The 27464-nt window shown below is 37.4% G+C and overlaps 1 protein-coding gene across 4 annotated transcripts in view; it reads right to left on the bottom strand.

The window, feature by feature from the left end:
* Window positions 1-24938, bottom strand: part of AGL (amylo-alpha-1, 6-glucosidase, 4-alpha-glucanotransferase) — a 34001-nt gene extending 9063 nt beyond the window's left edge. Inside the window, exons 1-24 of one of the 4 annotated variants that reach the window (XM_048943843.1) lie at window positions 24821-24938; window positions 24368-24502; window positions 21888-22098; window positions 20886-21052; window positions 20234-20437; window positions 15461-15642; window positions 15105-15216; window positions 14538-14658; window positions 14282-14384; window positions 14093-14190; window positions 13388-13527; window positions 10088-10275; window positions 8970-9093; window positions 7773-7936; window positions 7157-7258; window positions 6705-6857; window positions 6476-6626; window positions 5667-5791; window positions 5446-5558; window positions 5185-5319; window positions 4787-4917; window positions 3832-3968; window positions 2916-3049; window positions 1713-1888 (exon numbers count right to left, since the gene is read on the bottom strand). In XM_048943843.1, the coding sequence (XP_048799800.1) occupies window positions 1713-1888; window positions 2916-3049; window positions 3832-3968; window positions 4787-4917; window positions 5185-5319; window positions 5446-5558; window positions 5667-5791; window positions 6476-6626; window positions 6705-6857; window positions 7157-7258; window positions 7773-7936; window positions 8970-9093; window positions 10088-10275; window positions 13388-13527; window positions 14093-14190; window positions 14282-14384; window positions 14538-14658; window positions 15105-15216; window positions 15461-15642; window positions 20234-20437; window positions 20886-21052; window positions 21888-22098; window positions 24368-24449 (3253 nt within the window). In that variant the 5' untranslated portion in view covers window positions 24450-24502; window positions 24821-24938. The other 3 variants (XM_048943840.1, XM_048943841.1, XM_048943842.1) reach the window with 3 other exon arrangements.
* Between the last annotated feature and the right edge of the window lie 2526 nt (window positions 24939-27464).

The raw sequence follows: 27464 nt of genomic DNA, 5'->3' as shown, positions 1-27464 counted from the left end.
AATATATCCGTGTGCAACTGTAGATTTTTCCTAGAATTGTTCTAAGAAGAGTTTGTTGTATTCTACAGCTTTAAAATCATGCAATAGACTATCCTAATTGATAACAGTCACATTCAGTTGCTGTTTTTTATTTTGTTTACACACTACATAGTATAACCAAATGCCATCTTTTAATTAAAATAACGCCACCACAAAAAAAAAAAAGCCATAACCAGAAAAGGAACAAACAAAAAGCCAGAACAGTGACATGATATATAATGCTTTGTTGGCAAGAATTTACGTTCAAAAGCCATGTCACTTCAGTAGTATAAAGGGAATGACTAGAGAGCTATGAATTTCTTCAGCCTAGAAATACTCTCAGTCACTATAAAAGGAATCCTGCTTCTCTTTTGGAGCGATTCCTAGAACTACATTTTACAGCAGACATTATGACATAACTTTATGCTTTAACTGTAAAATTTCTTTTCTTAATTGCAACAGTTAAAGTACATTTTTTGTCTTTTCTTCTATTTGTTAGCTTTCCCAATCTAACAAACAAGAAATGCACTATGGTGGTAAAGGTTCAAAACAATAGCCTGCTGTACATGCTTGCTTAAACAAAACTGTGGCTTCTGTCACTAGATCACCTACTGTATTTGCTAATGCTCCAATACAGCCTCTGCACATCTGTAATTTTACAGAATATGGCAACAGCAGCTTGAGAACGATGATCCATTTACGAGTTAAAAGTATCACAGGCTCAAATATGTGATGAGAATATTTAAGACCAAGTCCGTCTGTATAATTAATGTCTGTGATTAAATTAAGTGAGCTGTGCTTGTCTGTGCTTCCAGGCAACACTAAAACAGCCAAATGGAATGTTACTCGAAACCAGAAACTAAAAGCAGTACAATTCTATGGAAAAGACATACAGCAGAAAGAGCAGGAAAGGAAACCCAGCCAGCCAGGGGCCATGGAACCTGCAGATGCTAAAAGTTTCTATGGTTTAAATTAAAAAAAAAAAAAAAAAAAAAAAAAAAAAAGGGCCAATTTGGAGAAAAAAATTAAAAGCCACTAAACACAGTAAATAATACTTCTGGCACAGCAAAGTGCCCACTTCCAAGACGTGCTGGCAGAACATTTGGAGAAATAAAATGCATCTACTGCCTGCTTTTATGGTCTTTCCTAAGCAACTATTGTTGCCCCTTTTGGAGAGAGCTCAAGACCAGAGATTCTTTTGGTCCATTAATAGCTCTCATGTCACTCCTAAAAACTTGTAAGCAGTAAATCCTCGCTTGCAATTCATTACAACTCAGTTCTTAAATTAACATTTTAAAACAAACTAGAACCTATTATGGGAAGCATTATTATCCCAATCAAGTCTTTTGGACAGAAAGAAAACATGCTTGTGGATCTCCGTAAATGGAAAAACTGGATAAGTTAGAAGTGTTTTAACAAAATACTGAGAAGCTTTTTTTCCCCCTGAGAGCAAAAGTAAAATTGTTATCCCCCAGAAGTACTGCTAGACAAAACTCCATTCTTTTTAAACAGAGAAACATTTAACTTAAAGGCAAGTTAAAACACAGGGGAAGTAAGGACAAAAACAACATTTGAAATACAGCTTCTGGCATTTAGATCCCAAAGGTAGTGAAAGCAACTCCGATAGTTTCGAAATAAATATAACTGTTCTATAGGAATTTATTTTTCTTGATGTAAATGTTGGTCTCACTTACCAGCTGCTAAAGTAACACAGCACTGTTCTTTCTTATTTGTAATCTCATTCAGCCTATAGGGAACATCATGTAAGGAAGGAGACAGATCTGGCAGACATGCATATTTTCCTATCCCACACATCTGGATTGAGCCCAGGGAAAGGTGTTTAACAAATGTTGATCCATTCTGCACAAAGCTGTAATACAATATAATCAAATTAAGAAATATGTGCATACAAAAATATCAGTGCCCTTTTTTCATTTGCAGAAAAGTAAAACAAAGGTTATACACAATATTATAAAGTGACAGAATCAATTAGTGTATTATGCATTAACTTTGCACATAAGATTTAATTTTTAATTTACTTTTTTTCCAAACTAGCTGTCCAAAGTTAGCCTTAAATATTTAACTTATTAATGCAAATGGGAGTGTTTACATGTAGAATACTTTTAGGGAAAGGTGCAGCAAAGTGAAATTGATTTAATTTATTTGATGCCTACATATTGATCTCAGACCACAAAATAGGAGAGAATATTTTTAAAAAGCATTTTTAAAGACCTTTATATCTCTCTCTCTCTCTCTCTCTCTATATATATATATATATATATTCTTCTCACATAATAGAATCCTAAGTCATGAACTCATTTAGCATATTGGCTAATATAACACAGCCCGCAATCCTGACTTTTTTCATAAAATACACACTGTTTTCCACATGGTATCACAGCAATACCAAATCCAACATCATTACTTTTCATGAAATTATTTGTTGAGAATATTCACACCTAGAATAGAGCTGTCATTAAATTGATCTTCCTTCCTTTTCCAGGAAAGGGCACTGATAATTTCCAGAACTAAGGGCAAAAGAAACATTGAACGAAGCACTAGAAGAAGTGCAATCTCTTTCTCCCAGAAAGCACTGCAGCTTCACTAAAAGCAGCACCAAGATAACCTCTGCAATGCTTCAGAAAATGCTTGTTATAAGGTTTTATCATCCAACAGTACAATGCCAGCAATAGTTATAAATCCAAATCCAGGATAGAAATAGCAATTAAGCCTTCCAAACCATCGCAGCTAAAAGACTGATTTGATTTTCACTACCAACAAATATTGCCATCTTCCATTGGACAGCACAAATACAAAAACAATATTTAAATGTCATTCTTCAACAGATCAAACATAAAAGTTGCAATATCTCTACATCACTGACATGCCAAGCATACCTAGACATCTGATGCCACCCCACATCCAGAAGAGTTGTGTATGCACCCACTAAAATGGCATCAAAGTAACATGGAATAAGGTAACGTGGAATTTTCTTCAAATACACAAACATGGCCTTCAACCATTTACCAACCTATTAAAATATAACACTGTTAGAAGTTGACAACACTGGAGTTCAAAAACAGTGCTTACAGGATATATTTGGTTAAAGCATTTATTAGATTTTTAACAGATATGAGAATGCTACAGTCTTTCTTACTACATTAATTACCTGAGTTACCCAAATAAAATCTTGTGAAATGAATAAAGCAATTCTCTTGTAGGAAAGTAAAGATGTTTTGTAATGTGGGTATGCAGGTAACTTGAATCTCAGTGCTTGATGGGGCAAATCTTACTTTAACTGCATCATAATCATGTATGCCTCAGTAGTATTTAGAGCCCTTTCTGAAAGAACTCGCTTAAAAAGATGGCCACTTCATTTTTATTTGATGGGAAGTAATAAACAGGGAAGGAGGCTTTCAAGCTTTTATGTAAGAGCTAAAAAAAACTCTCCATGCCCTACATATATTCTCCAGCTCTCTTTTGTAATGTATTCTTAAATAAGTTCAGTGCAAAGTAAGAAAACCACATTATTGTCTTAGTGTCCCAGAAGAAACTGCCTAGAGAAGTAATATTTTATCGACAGACTGAATCTGAAGGGCAGGTTGGATCTGGCCCTGGGCTGCCTGGTCTAATATTAAATGTGGAGGCTGGCAGCTCTGCCTGTGGCAGGTGGGTGGGAGTCTGATGATCCTCAAGGTCCCTCCCAACCCAAGCCATTCTATGATTCTATGAACTTGTTAACAGTAATAATGAAAAACAAAGCAAAACAGTCATTTGAAACACCAAAATCATGAAATATATATTTTTACTCACTTCTGCACAGGCTCCTGCACGTGAAATCAGACGATTACTGACATAATCAATCATCCAGTCTCCAGATCTTAAATTATTACAGAATGGATGTCCCAGATCATTCTTTGGTCTAATGTCTGCCATTACTGACATTAACCCTGAAGAGATAAATCCAACACAGTATTATAGGACATATAAATAACACAAACAGAAATTATGTTTCCAAGAGGAAAAGTTACAAAGCAACAGATAACATTAATTGGCTCTAACTACAATACTTCTCTTGATTTGCAGAGAGAGTTAGGATACAACTCATTTGCTGTTTCCTCAAAGTATATCCTACACAGTCACAAAAACCCCCATGGAATAAATGTTGCTTGATGAAATTCATGCTTGATAAATGACTGACACTCCTTAGTTATCCACTAGTGCCTCTGGTTTAATAAATGACTTCTCATATTAGTTTCACATACGTTATATGCATTTGCTGTTTGTTTTAAATGCCAGAGACTGGTGTTTAAAACATATTGAAATTAATTTTTTAGTCAGAGGGTGGTGAGGCACTGGCACAGGTTGCCCAGAGAAACTGGATGCCCCACCACACCTTGGGGTGGGTTCAAAGCCAAGTTGGATGGGGCCCTGGGCAGACTTATCTGATGGCTGGCAGCCCTGCTCATGGCAAGGAGGGTTGAAACTAGATGATCTTTTAAGTCCATTCTAATCCAAGCTAATCTATGCTAATTTTATGATTAATTTTGAATTCTAGAATACTGGGAAAAAGTTTTAGTTCAATTATGTTTCTACAATTTGATTCCCTGGGTTAAAACACTGATTAACATGATGAAGCAGAAAGCACATATTTTTTGTCTAAGCAGTAGCACTAGCCATTAAATAGTATTAAAGAATGATCTAGAGGGAGGAGCTCTATTTTATCCATTTCCCTAACAGAAAAAAAAAAGAATTCTGAAACTATTACCTTGGAGACCTGCATACTTCAGGGATGACCAGTTTGGTATATTGTAACAACCTCCACCATCTTCTTGTTCTTCTGACTCACACCTATACAGCACTTGATTTAAGTCAGCCAAAGTTAGTTTAGATGCAATTCTGGAAAAGCAGAAACAAACAACAAAACACAACACGCTCCACATTAGGAAGTCTACTTTAAGTCACTATTACACAGAACAACAATGAAAGAGCCTGGAAACCTTTTAAGTATCAATTCTGTTCAGTATTATACATATGAAAAGAAAATCTCAGTTTTATAACAATCCAAAAATCCAACCATAAAAACAGCAACAAATCCTTTCTTTAAATTTTCAGACATTTTTACTCTTACTGTGGTTCTCCTTTAGAAACCCAAAGAATACTTACGAAGAAAATAATGTTTTTAATATAGGTGCTGAATGATCATCAGGAAGACTCCCAGATTTAAAGTGAGGACTGAACTGAATCAGATGATTGCGAAGTACACCAACAGCTTCTTGTGCCTTTGGATCAAGACTAACTCTGAAATATGAATGTATAATTTACAGAATGAAGTACTTATCATAACCATTTCCCAAATCTCAAAAACAAAGAATCCTAATATTCTATTTTAACTAGTACAGCCATTTAGCAATTAGTAAAACGTACCTGAATACTATTACACTTCCTGGTGTTAAATTTTCAAATTCTATTTCTTGGACAAATTCATTTGGCCCTTTTATGGCAGTTCCAGCTTGCTTTATAATTTTACTGTCTTTAATCTTAGAAAAGAGAACATATTCATAACTGAAAATCAATGTCTTTTTTCTAAGGTAAAAAAAATCATAACAAGATATTACATTAGAACACAGATGAATAAGGATAATTACCTGGATATGCTCTCTGAGGTCCACTGTGAAATTAGGCAATCCATTTATGAAATGTTCATCTTTTTTGTAAGGACTAGTGCTTTTCTCTATAGTTCTAGCCTCAAATACTACTTCTTCAATTTTTCCTAAGAAAAGCAAAACCATGTTGCAGCTATTAATATGGATTAAATGAGAGCTAACACTTTTGAATACGTGAACTAAAAAAATCAAGAACTAAAAAACTAAATATGTAAAATGCAAGCCTCTATGGTACAACAAAAGACTAGCTAACAAAACACATGGGAAGTGCTATAAATAACCCATAAAGCATTCATTACACACTCATCAACTACCTTATTTTAAAATTGCATTTCTTTTCATTCTATAATAAAATAAACCATTAAATCAATTATCAAATGGTGAACTAGAACTTGTTATTTTATTGTTGTTTTTTAAAGCATTAGACTAGTTTCCAAGCTACAGATATGGATGGTGTATTTTCAATGAGTAACAACTTACATTTACGAACAGTAATTCCTTCCAGCACCCTGTACAGCTAATCAACTTCCTCTTTTCTTACCATTTCATAAACACAGATAAGTGGGGAAGTTACAGCAGAAAGTTGTATGAAAATATGAAAACCTTTGAAAATCCCAAGCAAGTTTGTTGTTATTTCTTTAACCACCTTTGGTGCACACAGATTAGTACCACAAAAGTAGTGTTATATACTGAAAATTGTCACATTAAGTTTGTGTGTTAAAAAAAGAATAGGAATACCTTGAATTAATACACACACACACACATTATTGCTCGCAAAGAAATCTGATTACCTGGGATACACATTTCAGGTACTTCTTTACTGTAGAAGGAAGTCTTTGGATCCCTGAAAGCAGTTCTGCTTACAGCCACAACAGACTGGTGGGTGTTAGGGCAATGTCGCGTCACTGCCACTATGTCTTCATCAACTTGATCTACATACACCTAGAAAAGACATATCATTACAAACAGGCTCATTCAAAATATAAATATAGAAAATCAAATTGTTACCCCGTGTCTTGCCTGATTGAAGCCTTTAGTTCCCAGCTCCTGATGCAGTCTGTTTATGGCTAGCCTTCCAGCTAGAATTCCTGTCTGGAAATTAACTTCACCAGAATTCAGGTGTGCTTGTGGATTCCAGTTTGAATAAAATCTCTCTTCAGATACTACGGAAATCTGTAGGGAAATTAACTTTTTGCAAATATCAACTACACTTAAAAACAAACAAATGGCGATTCCAATTATGTAATCAATTCAGATTTCATATGAAATTAGACAACCCAAGGAATGCTAACTAGTTAACTGCTTGGAATTTAAAACCAAAATAAAAACATGCTAAAAACGAACAAACGGATCCATGAAAAACAAAAACCAAAAGCTCACAAACCGATACCAGAAAAAACTCAGTATTAAAATACTTAGAATCAAATATATGTTTTTAAAAGTAATTTAGAAGCTAAGCTGTAAACACAGACCTGGTGTGGTACTAGTTCATCATAACCTTTGGTGCTTCCTGTAGCACAACACGCCATGGAAACAATCATTGCACTTGGAAGTGCATCAAACGCAGATCGGTGCTAGGATTAAAAAAATAAAATAAAATCACATACAAAACAAGTAAGATATATAATTGATCCCTCCTGATTCAGCAAATAGAAGATAAACTCAGTTTAGTAGAGGAACTAATTACTTACCACGTGCTTATAATTTTCTCAATAACAGATTTATTGATGACGTACTACAAAAGCACTAGCAAAAGCAACGTAAGAGCAATTCTCAAATATAAGCATTTCAGTTCACACCATTCTCTCTCTCATCCTCTCCTGGAAAACAGGAGTGTAGGAGAACAGATGAACTATCATACAAAACCAATTAGCAGCTGGAATGAAAGAACCAAAACAGCTCACTGAATAGTCAGTAGGACTTTTGTTTTTCACGTTTTCACGTTTTCACCTCCAGTGAATCAGTTTTCTAAATATTGCTGAGAAGGGAAAAGAAAAAGCATGCAGACTGCAACAAGCCCTCCCATCATTCAAAAACATCAATTTAGAAAAGAATAAACAAACTCTGGTTTCCAATTTACATGCTTACCTGAATTGGACACTCATTGTCATGTGTAATATCCATGAAGAGCGCATGCGCTATTCCTGGCACCAAAGGCCGCAAACGTGGCTGAACAAAAGAGCCAACAGGCTCACCTCCAAAACGATAAACCAGCCTTCCCTCTTCATGGCTATTATAAGCTGTCATGGCCTCTACAGAACAAAATAGATAAGTGTTTGCACAAGAGTTGCTACCATACAGCACAGCGGGCACAGATGTTAAATGCAGAATTTTACATTTTTTATTTTGGTGCGTTCAAATATCACATTAAAACTTTTTTCTCCAATATGGATACACAAACTTGAAGTACTCTGTTTACTATAGTGCATAAAAGTAGGAAAGGGACAAAAGATCTTTTTTTCCCCTCTCTGGTTTCCCCAGAGGACTTAGGAAACTCATGCAATAAAAGTCAGATCTGATGCAGCACTTGCACAGCGGAGCTGTGCTACAGTTTCTTTTCTCCCTCACTGTAACAGAAGTGAAATATTTAACCTCCAGTTAATACTGTAATGTTTTGGGGTTTTTTTTTTGTTCTAGGTTTTGTTTTGTTTTTGCTGAGAATCAAATACATTACATTGAATATGAAATTAGAAGCATGTAATCCAGAAAGAATCTTTTAATTGAAGAAAATCCCAATCCCATTCTCTATAATCTCCAGCTGGAAAGTTCACACCAATTTCTTGCATTGCACATGCACAGCAAGCCTACCTCTTATTAAGGAGGTAATGCCCAGACTATTCACAAAGATATTGTCCAGCTCCTCATTTCCTGTGAACAGTTCAGCCACTACAAACAAATCAGCTCGCAACTTTCTAGCTGTGTCCAGCATGTACTGCAAAAAGCACAGCCAAAAAAGCCACAGAAAGGGGAAAGGTAGACATAAAAGAGGACAAATTTCAAAGCTAGGCAGGGATTGAAATAGGAAAATGCCATGCAGCAAGGATAAATAGAAAGCCAAAATTAAGTAATTTAAATAACAGTTGAGGATGACACAAACATAAGCAAAAATTAAGGTTTAAGGTTCAACAGAGGAGGAATTAAGTACAACATGAAGAAGAGAAGATAATTGCATAAGCAAAGAACATAAATATGTAAGAGAAAAAAAAGCATATCAATGTTAGTTTCACATTAAAAACTCCAAACCATACATAACAACCCTCTACAACTTTCAACTGCTTATTGTACCTCTAATCAGGCTGGTAATTCCCAGGCGGTTGACAAAAATATTGTCAATGTACTCACTGCCCGTGAAGAGTTCAGCTATCACATAAAGATTAGGTCTGACTGATCTGGCTGTAGCTAGCATCTCCTATAGATCATAATACATTTTTAATGGAAGTCATCCATTGTCAGCTACGTACAGGCAATCATCAGTGTGAATGTTAACCAAATATAAGTGCGTTCTTCATACATGCGATTCATGAAAATAGTCATAACAGGTAGCATTCATAAAGTTGTTTTTATTCTGTGGAAATTTACAAATTAACTAAATAATTCTAGAAAATATCCTGAAGATTTTAAGCCAATTACAACTTTGTTTTTAAATAAATGGTGCAAATGCAAGAACAGGATGGAAAAGATCTAGTAAGCCTTCAAAAGTTACTATTCAAAAAATAGTAATAAGTGTACAAATGATGTAAGTGTTTAAAAAGCTGCATTTTAGAATCACAACTTCCGTGCACACACATCAGCTAATTTGAGTTCTTCACAGATCTAGGTAAGCTCTGTGCTAAAGCTAAGACATGGCACAGCAAACTACACAACTCAAACCTGTGTAAAACTACTTTACTAGTTAAGTACAATTTCTGGATGTAGTCAGCTCCATAGGGAGCAAGCACTAAATCTAAGCAATAAGCCTGAGTAAACTTTCTGCTGATGTTTTTGCCAACATTTGAATTATGAAATGTAGAAACCTTCCGGTCTAATTCAGCAACAGTGAAACACATATGGCAAATAAACACTAATAATGTTTACCAAGTCTTAGAAATGACCATGACTAGAACTGACATACTAGATACTAGCAGTGATTGCATTTCAGTCTGCAGCTGCATGAGAGAAGTTTCCCATACCCATCACTGCCTTTGGTGTTTCAGCTGAAATGGAGAATGAAAACATACAATAGCTACACCATTTTGCTAACTGTTCAGAGTAACTAGAATTACATCTAAATATTGCCAGTCAAAAACACTGTCTACACTGAGGAAGCTTTATTCACACAAACCCTGTAGATTTTGTATAAGCAGAGGACAACTTATTTCCCATTCAGAAGCTGCTTTACCATCAGTGTGCTTAGTTTCACGTACCTCAGCTACATGAATAGGTGTTGAGTGACAGTTGTCAAGACGAACGCCATGGAAATATTTGGCAGTGATTTCAGTGTATTTTTTCATATGTGCCCAGAGGTACGGGCAGTCTTCGGGTTTGTTACCATACCGCAGTTTCACACTGTCTCCCCAGCAAATAAGCTCTCTTCTCAAGTACACATTTGAACCTGAAAGGGAAATAAATGCACTGTAGTATACATATTGGATCGAATGTGTACCAAAAGATGTGGCATTCTGTCTTCTACTGCTTAAGAGTAGAAGGATGCTGTGATTATGAGTAAAAATTCTAACAACAACCACATTAACTCAGAATCTATATACCTTCTACCACTGTATAATTTCAGACCACTCCAATGGAATAATTGAATTCAGTAGTAATACTGAAATTCTCAAGACTGACACTAAATTACATTTATTTCTTTAAATATGGCAGTTGTACTCAAGAAAAAGAGCAATGAACGTGGTGAATTCAACAGCATAATACTTCATTTCCAGAAACTTTACAAAGTTAGTCATTTATAAAACAGCATACATATGAACAGAATCACTAGTTTGGATGTCTATGCTGGTCAAACTCTAAAAAGCACTTCACTTGTCATAAACAAACTGCCACAGCCACAGTTCAGAATATAATCTTTTGCTAACAGCAGATTGCAATGTCATAAGCCAAATTTCTTTAGTACTCAGGTGGATAGGTAACTTAAACGGACGAGGTCTCTAGAATATTTATCCTCCACAGAACCTAGTTTTATTTTACCTTCTTTTTTTTGTTTTAACTTCTTTTTGATGTAATCTACTAAAAGAAAAATAACCAACACTGTATAAATTGGAGTTCAAGTGTATATAGAATAAACCTCAATTTATGCCAGAGTTTTAACTGTGGCAAAGACTTAAACAGTCTTATCTAAAAAAGTGACTTCTCTCCCATATAAAACAGGTATTTGACATGGCAGTATCGAGATATTTTTTCAATGTTATTTGCAACAAGTAATATCTGAGCACAATAAAATGGAGTTTTCAATAATTAAAGCGCAGCAGGAGAAATACTGTTGTCTTTGAGCCATCAGTCTTCTGAAAGTCTGTTTATATTCACTGTATCAAAGCCCAATCAAAGCATGAATAAGCTCAGCATTATTCTGGATAGCTAAGACAGAGCTGCTGCATCGCTCTCAGCTATTTCCAGATTAGCTATACTGATATTACTTTAGTGGTTGAACCTTGGATAAGATAGGAAACTTATTCATCCAAAAAGCAATCCTGCCTTAGCAAAGAGATCATCATTCAGTCAGACTAATTCCATAAGGCTCATGTCATGGGCGTATCCAATGACAGATACATAATAAGAACAAGCAGCTAGCAGGAAGAAAGCAGGGATTTTAAGATGCTTCTGCTACCAAAAATGTTAATTTAGGCACAGTCTACACTACAGTATCACAGTCTTGACATAGAAACTTAAACAGAAAAAACAATTTTCTTCGGATATACACTAAGCTTGTTTAAGTTACAAAACTAGCTGCATTTCAATTGCTGTACTCATGCCCTTATGTATCATCTCCTTACACTGCTTTATGGTACACACTATTCCTAGTGAGACTAAACGTGGGACACAGGTATATGAAACACAAAAAGCCATAGATCAATTCAGAGACAACACAATAACAAATCACTAAAAACAGTGGCCAAAAGAAAAAAAATTGCCCAGGATTACCCAGAAAAGGCAACAGAAAAACACATACAAAACACTTATTATCTTTACTGATGCGTAAAGGAAAAAACTAATAGAAGGCAGTGAAATGGCTACAGATTATATTGCAAACATAAGGTTCCACTGGCACATTTCATTGTGGATTATCAAGTGGATTATCTTCTAAAGCAGACACAGCAAAATCCGCCTTTTTTGAAATTTAATTAAACTGGCCATTGTTTGATTCAGTTTACAAATAGCATTGCTATCCCCGAAGAAGTTAGTATGCATTTTCCTGAATGGTAAATAAATACCCTGTGATACCTTTACAAGTAATCCACATACTTAGGTGGATTAATTTTCTTGACAATGCCTGCATAAACAGGTATTACGAACCACACACTGAAGGTGCCCCTAATGCAGAGCTGACAAATACCTAGAATGAACTTAAGTCAGGGACAGAAAGAACACTGTTAGCAGTTAGCTTTTAACACCAACATCAATATTTTCAGTTCAGTCACTAGCAATCCTTCACTTTGTGAGCATAAGGATGGTCCTTTCTGTTCTGATGCAGAATATGGGCTACAAAGAATAGAAAATAAATGGATCAACACAGTCTCTGCAGAGAAAGACTGTTCTGTCATCAATAGAAACTGAAGTTTGACATAAAGTACTACCTAATCTCATTCTCCTCCCAGTAAATACTGGGGTTTTTTTTAAAGACATCTTTATTAAAAAAATATAATCGCTAAATGTCCAACTTCATAATAGTTAAGTGTTATTTTCAACAACCTCGCCCTCCTACTGCCCTAAAATCAACCCAACAAAAATACTCACCAGTATTCTTCATTCATTTTTTTAAATGTAATTGAGGGTTTTGAAGAAATTATCTGTGAGCTAGTATTTCAGAAATTAACTATACAGCCTTTCCTTTAGATTGTAACTACCAGCAATTTTGCAATGACACACCGATGTTTTTTTTCAGTGTGGTTCTACTTACACAGTTATGCCGAGAGACTTCACAATATACCAGTCACACAGGGAGCAAAGGTGACCTGTTCCTTTGCCACTGATGCTAAGATGGGAGAAACGAGTCCCTCTCCGCCATCCATCCCAACATCATCTCAATTGCTCACCTCTCAACTGCCTGACTGGTGCACAATGGATATTTCAAAAAGTGTTTTTGCTCACTAATGCAACGTACTAATATTCATGATTCCATCACGTTACTTTTCTACTGCCTCATGGAAGTGCCAACAAGTAGCAGTGTTGGAAAAGAGCACAGGGTAATCAGCAACAGAAATAGGGGAGGAAAGATGTCCTTATTTCAGTGGCAGAAAGCTGGTAATTTCTGTCTGAAATCTTGTGAAATGGTATCTCAAATCTATTTTCATAGTTACTCCTATCATGCTGAATAGAAATAGAAGTGCTATAATTAAGAGTATCTGCCTGCCATTTGGCTTGTTGTAACTTTATAGGAATATTTGTGGAAAAAAAGTAGACTAAATAAAGTAGACTAAGCATTTAGCCTATTTGTTATGCTTTAGCTAGAATATTAAAAGGTTAACAAGACTGTTCAAATTTATTTTACAAACCTGGTTCTGCAAAGTTTCTAAGAGGATCATCACCCATAACCCATCCGTTATGGGCCATGAAATAACAAGCTTTATCTGGCTGATGCATCATACTTTGTTCTTCCTCCACAGTCAGGTCTTTGAATGGATAAGTAAAATACCTATGGAATTGACAGGCAATTTAAAAAAAATGCGTTAACTGAAATCCACTGTCTTAAAAATTAAAATATCTGCTATCAACTGACTCGAAGACAAAAAAATACAACTAGCTGTTGTTAGAAAAGTCACTATTGTTTATTGTTTTTTTTTGGTTTTTTTTTTGGTTTTTTATTTTTAATCATGTTTTGAAGGACAAAGGATGGAGGCAGTCACTATCTTGGTGTGAAGTGGTAGGGTAAGATTAAAGTCACAGCCCTTCAGATACATTAGTGGCACCAAGTGCATCAGACTTCAACCTTTCTAGTTCCACTCCTTTTCCACCTAGAAGAGCAATTGGCACTACATAAGGTTCTACTGCGCTCTGAGCACATTTAACACCCTCCAACATCACATCTGTTTTTTAAATCTTTTTTCTTTAAAATGTAGTCAGTTTATTAATGAAGTAACACTTGTCTATGGGAGAGAAAAGACATAATTGTATTTACAAATGTTTACTGTTAGTGAACTTTACATTCACATTCCCTGAATAGATTCTAATAGTTTTTTAGCAAAAAAAAAAAATAATACCTGGTAACTAGAGGATATTTTCTACTGATAGGGCCTAGTTTAGGACCATGACCAGCCAGACGTTCATACACCACCGTTCCTGCAAGACAGTTGACAGCCTAGAAATAATTAGATTATGCATTATTAGAATGCCTAAATGTATTTGCAATGCAAAACAACTCAGCATTTAAAACACAGAAGCTGTAAAACCTGCTCTTGATGATGATGAATCTGCCTGTATTGCTCAGCATTCAGTTCCTCAATTCTCTTGCGAAACCAGTTACAACATTCTTCTATTGCACCTGGTCCGTTGCTTAGCAGAAAGAAAGAGCAGAGAGCAATTAGAATAATTTAGTTTAAAAACAAGTAACTGAAATGAAGCAAGATGTTTATCTCTGATTTTTTTTTTTTTTTTGTAAATTTAACTTTACAAGTAAATTTTAACTTGTGGTTAACAATACAATACCTGTGTGGTATGAACGTTGCCAGTGCTATGTTCATATCTACAGTACAACCAAATCGTCTATAATCAGGGTCTTGAACTATTTGAAGATGTTGATTCGGATCAGACTTAGTGCCTATTTTGCCTGAGGACAAAAAGAAAACAGTATCAATAAAATAGAAATTACATATAGAAGACAGAGAACTTACACTGTTCAAGCACAAGCAATATATGGGTAGACAAAAAACTTTGAAGGAATAAAGAGAAGAATATTTAAGGTATGACAGAGTTGGCTACTCAAAAATATTTGTGCTCAGTTACAATATTGGATTCTGATGAAAACAGTAATTTATATATTTTTTAATTCTCCTCTTTTCTACTGAAACTGCTTCCCAGACTAAGCATAGTCTTCAAAGACTTTACCAGGACTCAAAAAATCCTCATATGTTTAGATCAGCATGGTAGATTTTTCACATAACAACAAGCAGGATTACTTAGTTTTCCAGCTTGGGCCTTTTAGAGTTTACCCATAAATTTTCTTGAAATGTAAATAAAGAATCTGCCTGCTCCAGCAACACACTCTTCCTTTACCTTTAGTTAGAAGGGTTCTAAATTGCTGCACAGCTTTATTAACATCCACTTGGAAAAATTCCCACAGTTTAATTTTTGGATATATATCTTCCCAAATGATTTTACGGATACACTGTAAAAATAAAAACTGTGTCAGTTGAGGCTAATGATTAATATAACCAAAGAAAAGCTAAATGCTCGTATGAATCAATCAGAGGGAAAAAATACAGGAATAAAGATTTGTTTTGTTAAATATACCTGCAAAGTACATTTGCTGTGTGTTTCCACAACAGGATCGTGGATTGGTAATTCAGATTGGTAAAGGATTCTGATATTTACAATGTTCATTAGCTTACATTTAATTCTCATTTACTTACATTCAGGTGATGATCATTTTCTATCAAGGGAGGGACTCCTTTATCAATACACCTTCCATCAGCCACCATACAGCTCAGGTGCCACAGAGCTCTGTCTAAGACCCAGGCTGGCTTCAGGTGAGGAGAATTTACAAGGTTGTAGCCACATTCTGGATGCATCCTGAGCCACTCACTGTTAGCAGCTTATTCAACAAAGGGAGGAAGGAAAAAGTACACATGCTGAATACTTAGTTATTTTATGCAGAAATCTTAACAGAAAGCTAAGCTACTGCAGTATGTTTAAATAGCTCACATTTCAGTTCAAGTTTTCCATGCTAATAGACAATAGCATCTTAAGCAGATCTGTGCATCACTGATAGCTATTTGTACCATAACACAGTTGCAGAGATTGCACAGAATCTTTTTGTTATATCAAAATATGTAACAATATCAGCAATTCTAAACCAGTAAGGAAAGAAGTCACATTTGTTTTGCTGGAAATAAATCAAATAAAAGATCTGAAACTCCCATTCTGTGTTGAAAGTAAAATTTACATCCCAAATCAAGATTTATAATGGCTTAAGGTGTTACATATGTTTTCATTCTTACTCTTATCTGATGCTACACATGCACAAGCACGCACAGCAAGACATAGGAACATACACATCCCTCCAGAAATAATCAAAGTATATAAAGATGGACTTGTAAGAATGGATTAGCTTGTGTTACTAATCAAAAGCAGCTTGTGTAAATAAATGAAAGTATAGTGGTGGGAAGGGATGCCAGAGCATCTCACACTGTCTGTACAAGGCAAACTGAACTCTAGTTCAGATCAAACATGAATGTGTCTATTTTCTGATTGTATCCAGTGGCATCCACAAGTACCATTAGGTATGAACTCAAAGTTAAGGAATCTTAACTTGAAACTGAGTGTGAAATTCTGATGTAATTGTATGCATACAACAATAGGAAGTTAAAGCATACAGAGCAACAGGAACTTTAATTCTTGAAATATGACAAAGAAGAAAAAGGTTTCAATGATTAATTTCTATTTTTAAAACCGTTCTAGTCATATAGCTTAACTGAAAAAAATTTCAATGCACTTTTTGAATGAATCTCTGCAACTTAAAAACAACGTATGCAAAAAAATAGGTGGTGTGTAACAAAAAGTTGCTGCTCATGTTTTCCGAGACTTTTTAAATCATTCATCATAGAAGACATCTTAATAACACAATAGGTTAGAAAAGCAGATAAAGTATCAAATAGAAGAAATAAAGTAATTATTACATTGAAAACAGAAATAGTAAATAACATGCCCCAAATCGTAGCAGAAAAATTAACAACTAAAAAACCAGTTTGCTTACTTCCAAGTCCAAACAAAAAAAAAATTCAAAAGTAAAGAAATGAATGTACTTCCCCACTCCGTAGTTTAGAAGAGCTATTCATACACCCTCCTGCATTACATTTCAAGACCATTACAAAGATGGCAAAATTCCATGTTTATAAGGTCAAACTACTTCTGGAAGCTAAGATCTTCTTGGTTTAAAATGTCACGTACAACTAACAGCACTGTACTTAATTTAAAGCTACATAAAGTAGTGATAAATTCATGCTGATAAAAAATATTCTGGGCCAATCAGATCACTTTTTTTTTTTAAATAAAGTATACGTACAATTTGAAAAGCAAACAAACAAAGTGACCTCACCCTCAAAAGCCCAAACTATCCTAGTCTGCTCTTTCAGCAAGAACCACAGTTTATTACAAAGGACTTTCATGAGTAAATACAAGGAGTTCTAAAAAGGCAGTACAGTCTAAATCTACTATGATCCTACTGGGGGGGAAAAAAAGTCAACAGGCCTTCTACTAATTCTGATGCATAGAGCTACATTTTGTGATAAGAAGAAATGCCATCTGGTTATGCCAAAAAAGGCTTTGATGGAGTATCAGGTAGCATTTCTTTACAGAAAAGTAGTTAGGTATCGGAAGAGTCTGCCCAGGGAAGTGATAGAGCTGCCATCCCTGGAGGCATTTAAGAGATGTGTGGATGTGTCTATTAGGGAAATGGCTTAGCAGTGGACTTGGTGGTGATAGTTGGACTTGATATTCTTATGGATCTTTTCCAGCATAAATGACTGTATGATTTATAGCATCAAAAAAAAAAAAAAGTCTGCTTCTGGAGAAAAAAACTGCACAAAGCAAAGCTTGTGATTACATTTGTTACAGATAGCAACAATACTCACAAACAAGTACAAAAAAAAAAATTCAATAGGAAGATGGAGAATTAGAGAAAACAAGTTCTAAAAGTCAATACATCTTTATGTAAAGAGCATTACCCTATTTCATGCTGCTCAAAAGACACATTTATTGTTATATAAACTAAACAGAAACAAGGTCTGGTAGTGATGCTCACTGCCTAGGACTTGTTTTTCCCTTTATGAAGCCAAACAAAGGTGGTGTTTGATGTCACTGGCCAAGGACTTGGAAGTAAGATTTACAGAAGTGTTAAATTATTGCATTTAGACAACAGTAGCCTCTTCTGAAAGAAAGAAATGTTTTTCTTCAGCTCAGAAAAGAATTATCCTTTTTCTATCTCTTGGAAAAAAGTAAATGCAGGTGAATACAGTATTCTTATTTCAGGTTGCTTGTTCAAATACACTGAAGGGAAAACGATCAGCAGGGCTCATCTAGTCAGTTACCAGGCAAAGGTTATGAGTTTATCTATGACATTCCAACTAACGTGCCAAAAGTGCATTCATCTACATCACACATACGGTCAGGCCATGGTTGCTGCTTTCAATAGAAAATAACAGAGACATTAACATAAAAAACTGACTCCTACCACTCTCTATTATAGAAACATTCTATACCTCTTCCCAGTGGAAGAAAAAACACAGACATTTAAGCTTAGCCACTTCATAATGAAACTCAGTTGGCTGACTGTACAGTAGGAACAGTGGGGAAGCACTGACATTTTATACAGCAGTCTTAGCTAGAAAGAAGAAACTACCACAGGTACTGACTGCTGTAAGGTGACAGCTCATGAGCTGTGTTACAGCTTGAGAGGATTTGTCATGAGACAACTCTGTGCTTTAGGCCTTTAATGCAGCCATACTGTGGAACTAATAACTGATGTGTAGTATTCATAATCCACTCAAAATAACTGACTATACATTTTATGTCCTTCATGTCCAAATAAATGTGAAACATTTTATAGTTAAATTATCAAAAAAACAAAGTCAAATTTCCTTCTGATCAAGTTGTACATAAAGAGCATCCTAAGTACTTATTTTTGCATTTCAGAAGCACCTAAAATATCTACCTCCACCTGCATGTGCAAAACTACAGCTTTAGCAGTCAGTGATCATTTACACACGTTTCTGCTCATGCTAAATCTGGCACTTAACTAAGTTGGTAGTCAGCTGCAAACCAAGAGGTTCTGATAGTTAACAACCAAAAGGGGAAAAAAAAAAACCATTCAATTCTCATTGTGAGTTCAGAAGCTTGAAGCTAAATACAGTTTGATTAATAACTTAAGACAGAATCTTGGTCATTTCAAGACACTCAAACATCCATGCACCACAGTATAATTTTAAAAATAGTTTACTCATCCATCCCATCAATGAAAAATAATATGGACTCTGCTCGAAAACTGACAAAGTCCTTCTGCTAATGTAACCAAGTAACAATGTGACTGCTTTCAAGTATATACTGAAGTTCAATAATTAGTTTTGACTTAAATATTTCTGTCCACAAAAACATTTTCCTTGGTAGCACACAAATACACAGGATCTCAAGCACGTGTGAGACAAACTAAATTCTTTGTTAGTTGTTAAAGTGAAAGAAACTTTTTTTTTCCTGATGAGAATGTCAAAAACCAGATTCCCTTCAGACACAGGGTTAATCACACTCAGAGTAGCATTTCAACAAACAGACAGGGCAAACAACAGGGCCCGTTTTACATTGCTGACTGATTGGCTAAGAATGTTTAGCAACAGTCAACACCAAAGAACTAAAGCAAATAAAAGCTTGTAATTCACAGAAATCTATGATTCAGGGTTTTGTTTTTTTAAACATCAGAGGACAGCGACATGAATGTTAACAGAAACTTGTTGCTTTCTCATGTCACAAGAATACTAATCACTGCAGTCCTCAAGAGTGTAAGATGAAAAGTGCATTTTAAACATAATAAAAATTCTTGTAATCCAAATAACTAAACTTACAGATAACAAAATACTATGACTGACTTCTCAAGTTTGAGAACAATCTCGCTGTCCCTCTCTGCAGGGCAGACAATGTTAGCTACAAACAGCAGTTAGATGCAAGACTTCAGTGCACCAGCACATTTATGCTTAAAAAACAAAACAACAAAACTATCTACTTCACCACCAACACACAGCCGTAACATTTCCTCCACTGCTTAATCCTAGTCCCTTGTCTCTATTCTGATTGTTTTCCATGCATTTGAAACAATTAGAGCAGTAAAAAAAAATAAATAAATAGCAGTAGTAATAATTCTGCTATCAAGAAAGTAGTCAGTTTAAGCTTGTTACATTCATTTTATAGGCTGAAAGCTGCACAGCATAGATCATAAGCATGGTATGAAAAATACAGACACACACAGTTCTTTAATTCCATCTAAGAAAGGCTCTATTCAACTCAAGCAGCAATACAAAATACTCTTACATCTGTTATGGAGACTATGTAATATCAGTGATTTTTTGAGGGGGAAAAGTTAAAAGAAATAACAAAATAAAATTACAGGACAAACTTGGTTATTCACATAGAAATCATACCAGTATGATTGTAGACTACATCTGTGATGCAAAGCATATTCCATTCATTTTTCATTTTTTCCACAAGAGCTCCTATATCATTCCACGTGCATTTTTTGTTATGGCTTGAAAATTCAGGATTAACTTCTAACTGATCAGCCAGTGAATAGCATGATCTAGACAGTCCAAGCTTCTGCAATGGTGTAAAATGGATCATGTTGTAACCTATGAAATAAGAAACCATTGATATCATAAGAAAAATCAAATTTCAATATAAAAAGTTAACAGACAGATGCATAAGTTAGTTATAGCATATACATAAGCCTAGCATTTGAAATAGCCAGTATAAATTAAATCTGAATCTTTACTTTAAAATTCTAAATAGCAGTTTAAAAAATTATCCTCTAATTTCTACAAACTTCATATCTATCTGAAATCAACAGAATACAATAAAAGTATTAGGAAATCCTGATTTTTTGCACTGCTGCAAATACTTAAATTTGATTACTTAAATCTACTGACTTAATCTGTTAATTAAAATTAAATTTGGGGGAAGATATTTGATCTACAAACTAAAGGACTAATTAACTGTGAACTCAGTTTAACTTTGTTTTCTTGTCACAAGAGTAATAAAAAAAAAAAGTGCATCTTTTGATATCTATATTGGCATTACCTGTTTCTTTTGCAACTTTAAGCCTATTTTCCCATTCATGGAATGGTCCCAGACACTTAGCGAGGAATGTCTGGAGTGTAACACAGTCCAAAGGCAACACATGGTTATCGGCTCCAACACGCAGAATAGGATCCACAACTATGTAACCTCCACCACTTTTCTCATTTCTAGGAGAAATAATTTTCATTGGTATGATAAACACATTGCACCAGTCAGTTTCAGAAACAAAATCCAACAAGCACAACTATTTCAAATGCACAGTAACTCAGAGTGGCTCGGGAGAAAGGATTGCAGGTGGAGTAAGCAGAAACACTGGAGAGAGGTTGATCTCCTAGGCAGCATCTCTCTATTGGGCTTACAACAGCTGCTAATAAGAACACCATTAGCACACAGTTTTAAACTCTATGCAAGTAAGATAACTTTGTTACCTGGGGAGACAGAATACTGCTCCATCTTTTAGAATATGGATGGAAACAGGACTGCCTATCTTTTACATAAAGACCTCCATTTGGAGCATTATCCTGGGAAAGAGATCTGAGCTAAGGGTCCTTTTAAGCCAGAGGGAATCTAACCACCAGCTATCTTACAGGAGCTCAGAGTACTAGGCCATTACAGTTAACCTCCTCTGTTGAAACAAAGAAGGAAGTAAATAACGTGAAGTAAAGAATAACAGAGCCTTTATGCTAGAAAGATAGAGAACAACCTCCCATTAAGTGAAAAAAGTACAAAGTAATCACTTATGTTTAAAAATCTGATGACTGAAATCTGGTAAAACTGTTCTGCTTTTCCAATATTCACAGCTGCAAATTCTCCAGAACATATTTGTATCAGAAATTTTTCAACAACCTCAACAGCCGTTGCTATTGAGCAGATTCAGATAGATTTAATTGTATATTAAAACGCACAGAAAAAACTATGATTTTATTCTTAATAGCAATTTCTTCAGGTTCAAACAAACCAAAGGAGCAGATTGCATTATGGCTGTAAGCATAGTTCACTTACCCAAGACTAAAATAGTACTGATAGGACCCAGAAATTTGGAGATCTAACTTGCAATATTTGTCAGAGTCATCCTCTTTTCCTGTGGGATTGTGCCATGATAATGTTCTGAACTTGTGGCGATCAAATACTTCTCCAGAAGCTGGATAGTTTGTACACACAGTAACATGCTTGCCTTGAAGAGTTGGGCCCAATCGAAACTGGAGTTCAAACCCTCAAGAAAAAAAGAAAAATCTCATCAGGAGGACTGGACATTCCTACTCTCTAATAACAAACTCTACTTCGGTTTTATGTTAAGAAGAAAATGCACTAGCATATCTGCCAAGACCTTTTGCAGAATGGTATATTTCTACAGCATCTTTTCCTCCTGCTTTCCAAGTTTTTTTCTTTGCACTCTCCATTGAAGTCTCATTTCTTACTGAGCACTTTTTGTCTCCTATTCAATTTGTTCTGCTTTGCTTTATAAAAAGTGTTGGAAATAAAACGCAACAGAAGTCACAGTCATCAGACTACATACAATTTTAGGCAGGCTGTAGCACTGTGGAAAAAAAACAAACAAACTAAAACGTAAAATTCAAGTTTACCAAGTCTATATATTAAGTTGATTCATGAAAATATTTGGAAAAAAGGAACAAATTTGAAACCATAATAATTCAATTTCCTTCATTCTCTACTGAGAGAATTCACTGAAGTCTACATTCCTTACGGTTTAACTGCAAGGTGATGGATATCTGCTTGTAATCTACAGGGTACATACCATTAAACAGAGCTCAGCAAGTTTAAGTGAGCTTTGTATACATGCTGCAACTCACGCACACTTCAGGGAGAGCTGTATTTACAATAAAGATACCCATGATAAAGGCACTACAATTAAGTTCAAAATATTATAATGTTAAAACTCGCTGTAGTCTGTTCAGCTGGCTATGAAGAATACAGTTTAGCTAGCAGGTTTCAGAGTTGGTCTTACTTGAAGGTATGAGAGCTTCTTACCATGTACCTAGCTAGTCACAGGGTCCTTTCAAGTGACTGACAGAGGTACAAGTGTATGCACTCTGCTGCTGACTTTTACTGAATTACACACCAGTCATGAAGGTGGCTGTAATAACACTGGTAGCTACTAGCCCTAATGGTCTATAAAATTGTAATTTTAAGTAAAAGAAATTTGTGTATTTGTAAAAAGAGAAATCTTTTAAATAATGAATTTAAAAGATTGAACAGTCCTAGAACATGCTATCTTAAATTGGAGCAAAGTAAAACAGACAAACCAACCCAAATAAGCGCTCATCGTATAGAATCCTAGCAGATCTAATATGAGAATTCAATCTCTGAGTAGATGTAAATCAAAGTCTGACCAAGCTTACACCTTCTCTTATTAACAACTACTACACCAAGAACTTCAGGTAAAACCAGTGGTTTTAGGATCAGAATGTCTGATGTCACGTAAAATGAAGCTCATTTTATTGCCAACAAAAACAAATCTTCCATGAAAAAAATCACTTCTGAAGGCTTAGTGCACTCCCTCTGGTACAGTCCTGACATTTTATTGCAGGGATGACTAAAATTAGAGCACAGGGATATATGGCATCAATATCTAATTTCCTGTAACAGTTATACTGATATGAAGAACGCCGTGCTCAAAATTAGCCATGCCCTCTCAGAGACTGTCAGCAGCAGAGGTGTTCTGAATGTTTGATAGGAGTGCATTGCCGAGTCCCTCTGACAGAACTTACGCAACTGGGAGGAAGATAATAAGGGTTGGGGCCAGCACTACACTTCTTCCCTAATGACATTTTTAGATCATGCTGTCAGAAAGTTTTAAAACTGATATACTTGAAGGGAGTTCTTATTCCCAAGAGTCAAATCTCCATCCTCCTTACTGAAGTACTTAAACATGAGACTCCAACATAAAGTGAAAATAAGCAAAAGAGTTTCATGAGCAATAACAGTTGCATCATGAGAAAAAGGTTGCTAAATAGACTGGCTTTGACTTTAGAACCTGAATTCGCTGACCAGCATAATAATACACCAGTTCTAGGTGGGATTGTCACAGGGAATATGCTTAAGAACACTTTCAAAGAGAAATATCAAGTTCATATTAGTATGCAGCCAGAACACCAATGCAGCACAGGCTCAGGAAATCTGACAGGCAAGATAAGATTTAGGGTCCTGTATTCTCAAACGTTGCCTCGAGCATTACAAAAGGTTTCTATCTTTACTCTGTTTCAATATTATTGTATTAAAGACGAGGTGTTGCATAACACAGCACAGATTAACGCTACAGTTTGATTTATGAGGACGTTTCAGGGTCAGTACAGTCTGTTCGTGCAGGGAGAGCCTCGGTCCCACAGGGGCCGCATAAAAAAACATTAGAAGAGGGAGAAGCGCAAACAGAGCCCTACCACAAACCAGCCCCGGCCTCCCCCCCTTTCTCGCTGCCCGAGGGCGGCGGACAGCCCCCGCCGACCTCCCACAACCCGGCCCACCTTGCTCCAGCCTGAAGAGGGTCTTGTCCAGCTTCTCCATCTCGTTGAGGTGCAGCACCCGCGTCTCCTTATGGCTCGGCATGGCTGCCGGCGGCCGCTCGCGGCAGGCTCAGCGCGGGCGAAAAGCGGCGAGCCCTGCCGGGAGAACACACACAGACACACACAGCCCCGGTCAGCGGGCACCCAGCAGGCAAGCGGCCGGCCGCTGGGGAACGCCTCCCGCCTCCGGGCCAGCTTACATCTTCCCTAGCCCCGGGGCGAGAGGAGACGGGGCGCGGGCAGGGAGGAGGAAGGGAGCACCCCGCCCTCCCCCGAACGGCGGCACCCGAGAGCGGTTCTGACCCCGCAGCTGCCGCGGCCGCCCCCGGGAGGGGGAGCCTGGCACCTGTCACTCCTGCCCGCTGGGCCCCTCACGCAGCCCTGCCCGCGCGCCCCGGCGCCTTCCATACTCACGAGCGGCCCGCAGCGGCGCGCGCGCGGCTCCCGGTGAAGGCTGCGGCGGACAGGGTCGGGACAGCGCAACCGCTCGCGGTCCGCAGCTCCGGGCCGGGCGGCCGCTCGCGCAGCCCCTAAAAGCGGCGACAAACGCCCTCAGAGCGCCTTTCCCCCGCCCCTTTTCTTGCTTTTCTGAAATAAACTTTACCGGTTCCGCCCGGCCCCGCTCCGAGGCAGGCGGTGCCGGCACGGCTCGCGCGAGAGCGATGTTCCCGCCCCGAGGCTGCGGCCGGGCCCGCCCCGCGCTGCGGATGGAGCCGGAGCCGCCGATCGAGGCTCAAGGAGCGCGAGGTGGCGGCGCTCTATTTTGCAGCCGGGACTCCCGGCGGTGCCTCTTTCGTACGGTGCGAGCGAACGAGCACGAGAGGCTGCCCGGCGGGGAGCTCGGGCTCTGGAAACAAAAGTCTGCGCGGTGTGAAGGGCATTAATGACCGCCTGGACACCCGGCGCGGCTGCCGCGGTTTGCTCCCCGAGCGCCGCCGCCTTACAGCCCGCCCCGCCGTAGGGGAGCCCGGCGCCGAACGGCGTGCAAAGCGCTGTACGTAGCGTGTGCCGAGGGCTGCCAGCTCTAGACAGCTTTCGCTAATCCAACGCGAGATGTTTTCGAAGAACGCTGTTGCCCGAACGGCTGTCAGCAGGCGGCCCCGCGGCGTAGCGGCTGCCTCGGCCCTGACGCCGTGAGCTGCTCCCGCTGAAAGGTCAGCCTCGCATTTTTGAAAGGTCAGTCTATTTTTATGGTCTAGAACTGCATTAAAAAAAAATTGCTTCTCGATTTACAGCCCCTTCGCTATACTGTTTACTTCCAAAGATAGTGTACTTAGGGAACTAGAAGTCTGCAAGACCATTTAGATTTCACCATTTGCTTCCAGTCACCCAGTACACCTCACACCTGTGTCTTGCTGCAGGGCATTCCTCCTGCTTCACTGCCCCTAACTGAGTTTGCTAAACAGGCACATTCTACATGCAGGATGACTTGCTGAAGCAGAAGCACAGTTCTATGCACACCCTGTTCTCTCTGCATTGGAGTAGTCCTAGCAAAGACACAATGTAGCCTTTGAGTGCTTACAGGGGATTTTTATGAAAGAGTGCAACTTCCTTATACCAGCAGATAGCAATAGGACAAGAGAAAATGAAGGGAAGTTTAGGTTAGGTGTTAAGAGAGATTCATTATTCAGAAGGCAGTGAGGCACTGGCCCAAGGCTGCCCCATCTCTGGAGGCAGCCAAGGCCAGCTTGGAGGTTGGATGGGATCTGGGCCCCCAGATGGTCTCTTGGGCCACTTCCAAACCAAGCCACTCTATGATTCTCCTATGAATTTTCAAGAGGTATAGAAGGAAAAAAAAAAAAAAGCAAACTCAACAGACAAAGTTAAAAGATATGACCATATCTGCTCCTCAGTATCCAGAAATTGCTGTGCTACCACAGAGCCTTGCACCAGTGCTTCTGCCTCCAGGCTTTCTAGAGGCCTATCACATACTGCAGACAGGGAAGGATATAGAGATCTCATGAGATTTCTGCATGAGCAGTGAACAGTTCCAAGAGAGGAGGAGCAAATAATACCTATGTAATCACATCCTTTGCATATATAACTACCCTGAAGCACATGTTTCTGAAAAACAAGAAAAGCTAGAAGGCCATTCCTGAATACAATTTCACTAGTACGACTGTCTTCTCTACTTGAATTTCCATTGTGAGTAGGAAAACTCACTTCAGTAACTAAATCTTCACTGACATCTGGGCAATGTATACTTTGAATTCAGACATGTTTTGGAATGCATCCAGGTTTATGTTAAAGAATTTGAGTCCACCAAGAAAAAAAATTATTAGGAAACAAAACTAGCATACAGCCTCTGATTTCAAATCCTGAAGCTGTTACATTGGCCAAGATTTATGGCAGTAGTTAGAACAGACATCAAGAATCTAAATGAAGGACTTGATGCACTACAGAACAAAAGTTCAAGTATCATTAAGTAACATAGTAATTACAGCAGTGTAATTTCACTGGCCATCAGTAAGAAAAAAAACTATTAGAAGGTTATTGAATGAATATCCCAGCTTCTCTAATCCTTTATGCCCATCACTTGATATGCTGGCAAATCTTTAAAGACTTTGGGCCTGTTTAAATTCAGCAGTGATAAATTAAGCATGCTTTCTCATTATGGGAATCACACCAGCAAAATCTGGCATTGTTAACATTGCACAGAACACAACCAACAGCAGTTACACATAGCATTTATTACACAGGCATCTAAATGGTGAATTTCACAGTGCCATTTCATCTTCATGAAACACATAATATGCTACAGTAGGAAAAAGTCAATAACAGCTTCAAAGTAAGAATGGACACCAAATCAATGTCATTTCAAGGAATTTTTTTTATTTTTTTTCCCCAAGCACATTCAGAACCTTTCAGATTCCCCCCTTTCCTTCCATACACACCCTTCTAGTACTATCTTCCTTTCTACATTCTGTTCCACAGCACAATATTACAGAATACTACTCCCAGTAGTGGCCTCTATACACTTTCGGGTCACACTTGAGTCCTATTAGTCGTGGCTGCCTTAAAGATCAACTTGAAGGTGCAGCAAAGTACTTGCAGAACA

Source organism: Lagopus muta, chromosome 5 (genome assembly GCF_023343835.1).
Source record: "Lagopus muta isolate bLagMut1 chromosome 5, bLagMut1 primary, whole genome shotgun sequence".
Classification (NCBI taxonomy): Eukaryota; Metazoa; Chordata; class Aves; order Galliformes; family Phasianidae; genus Lagopus; species Lagopus muta.
This window is presented reverse-complemented; position numbering and strand designations above follow the sequence as displayed.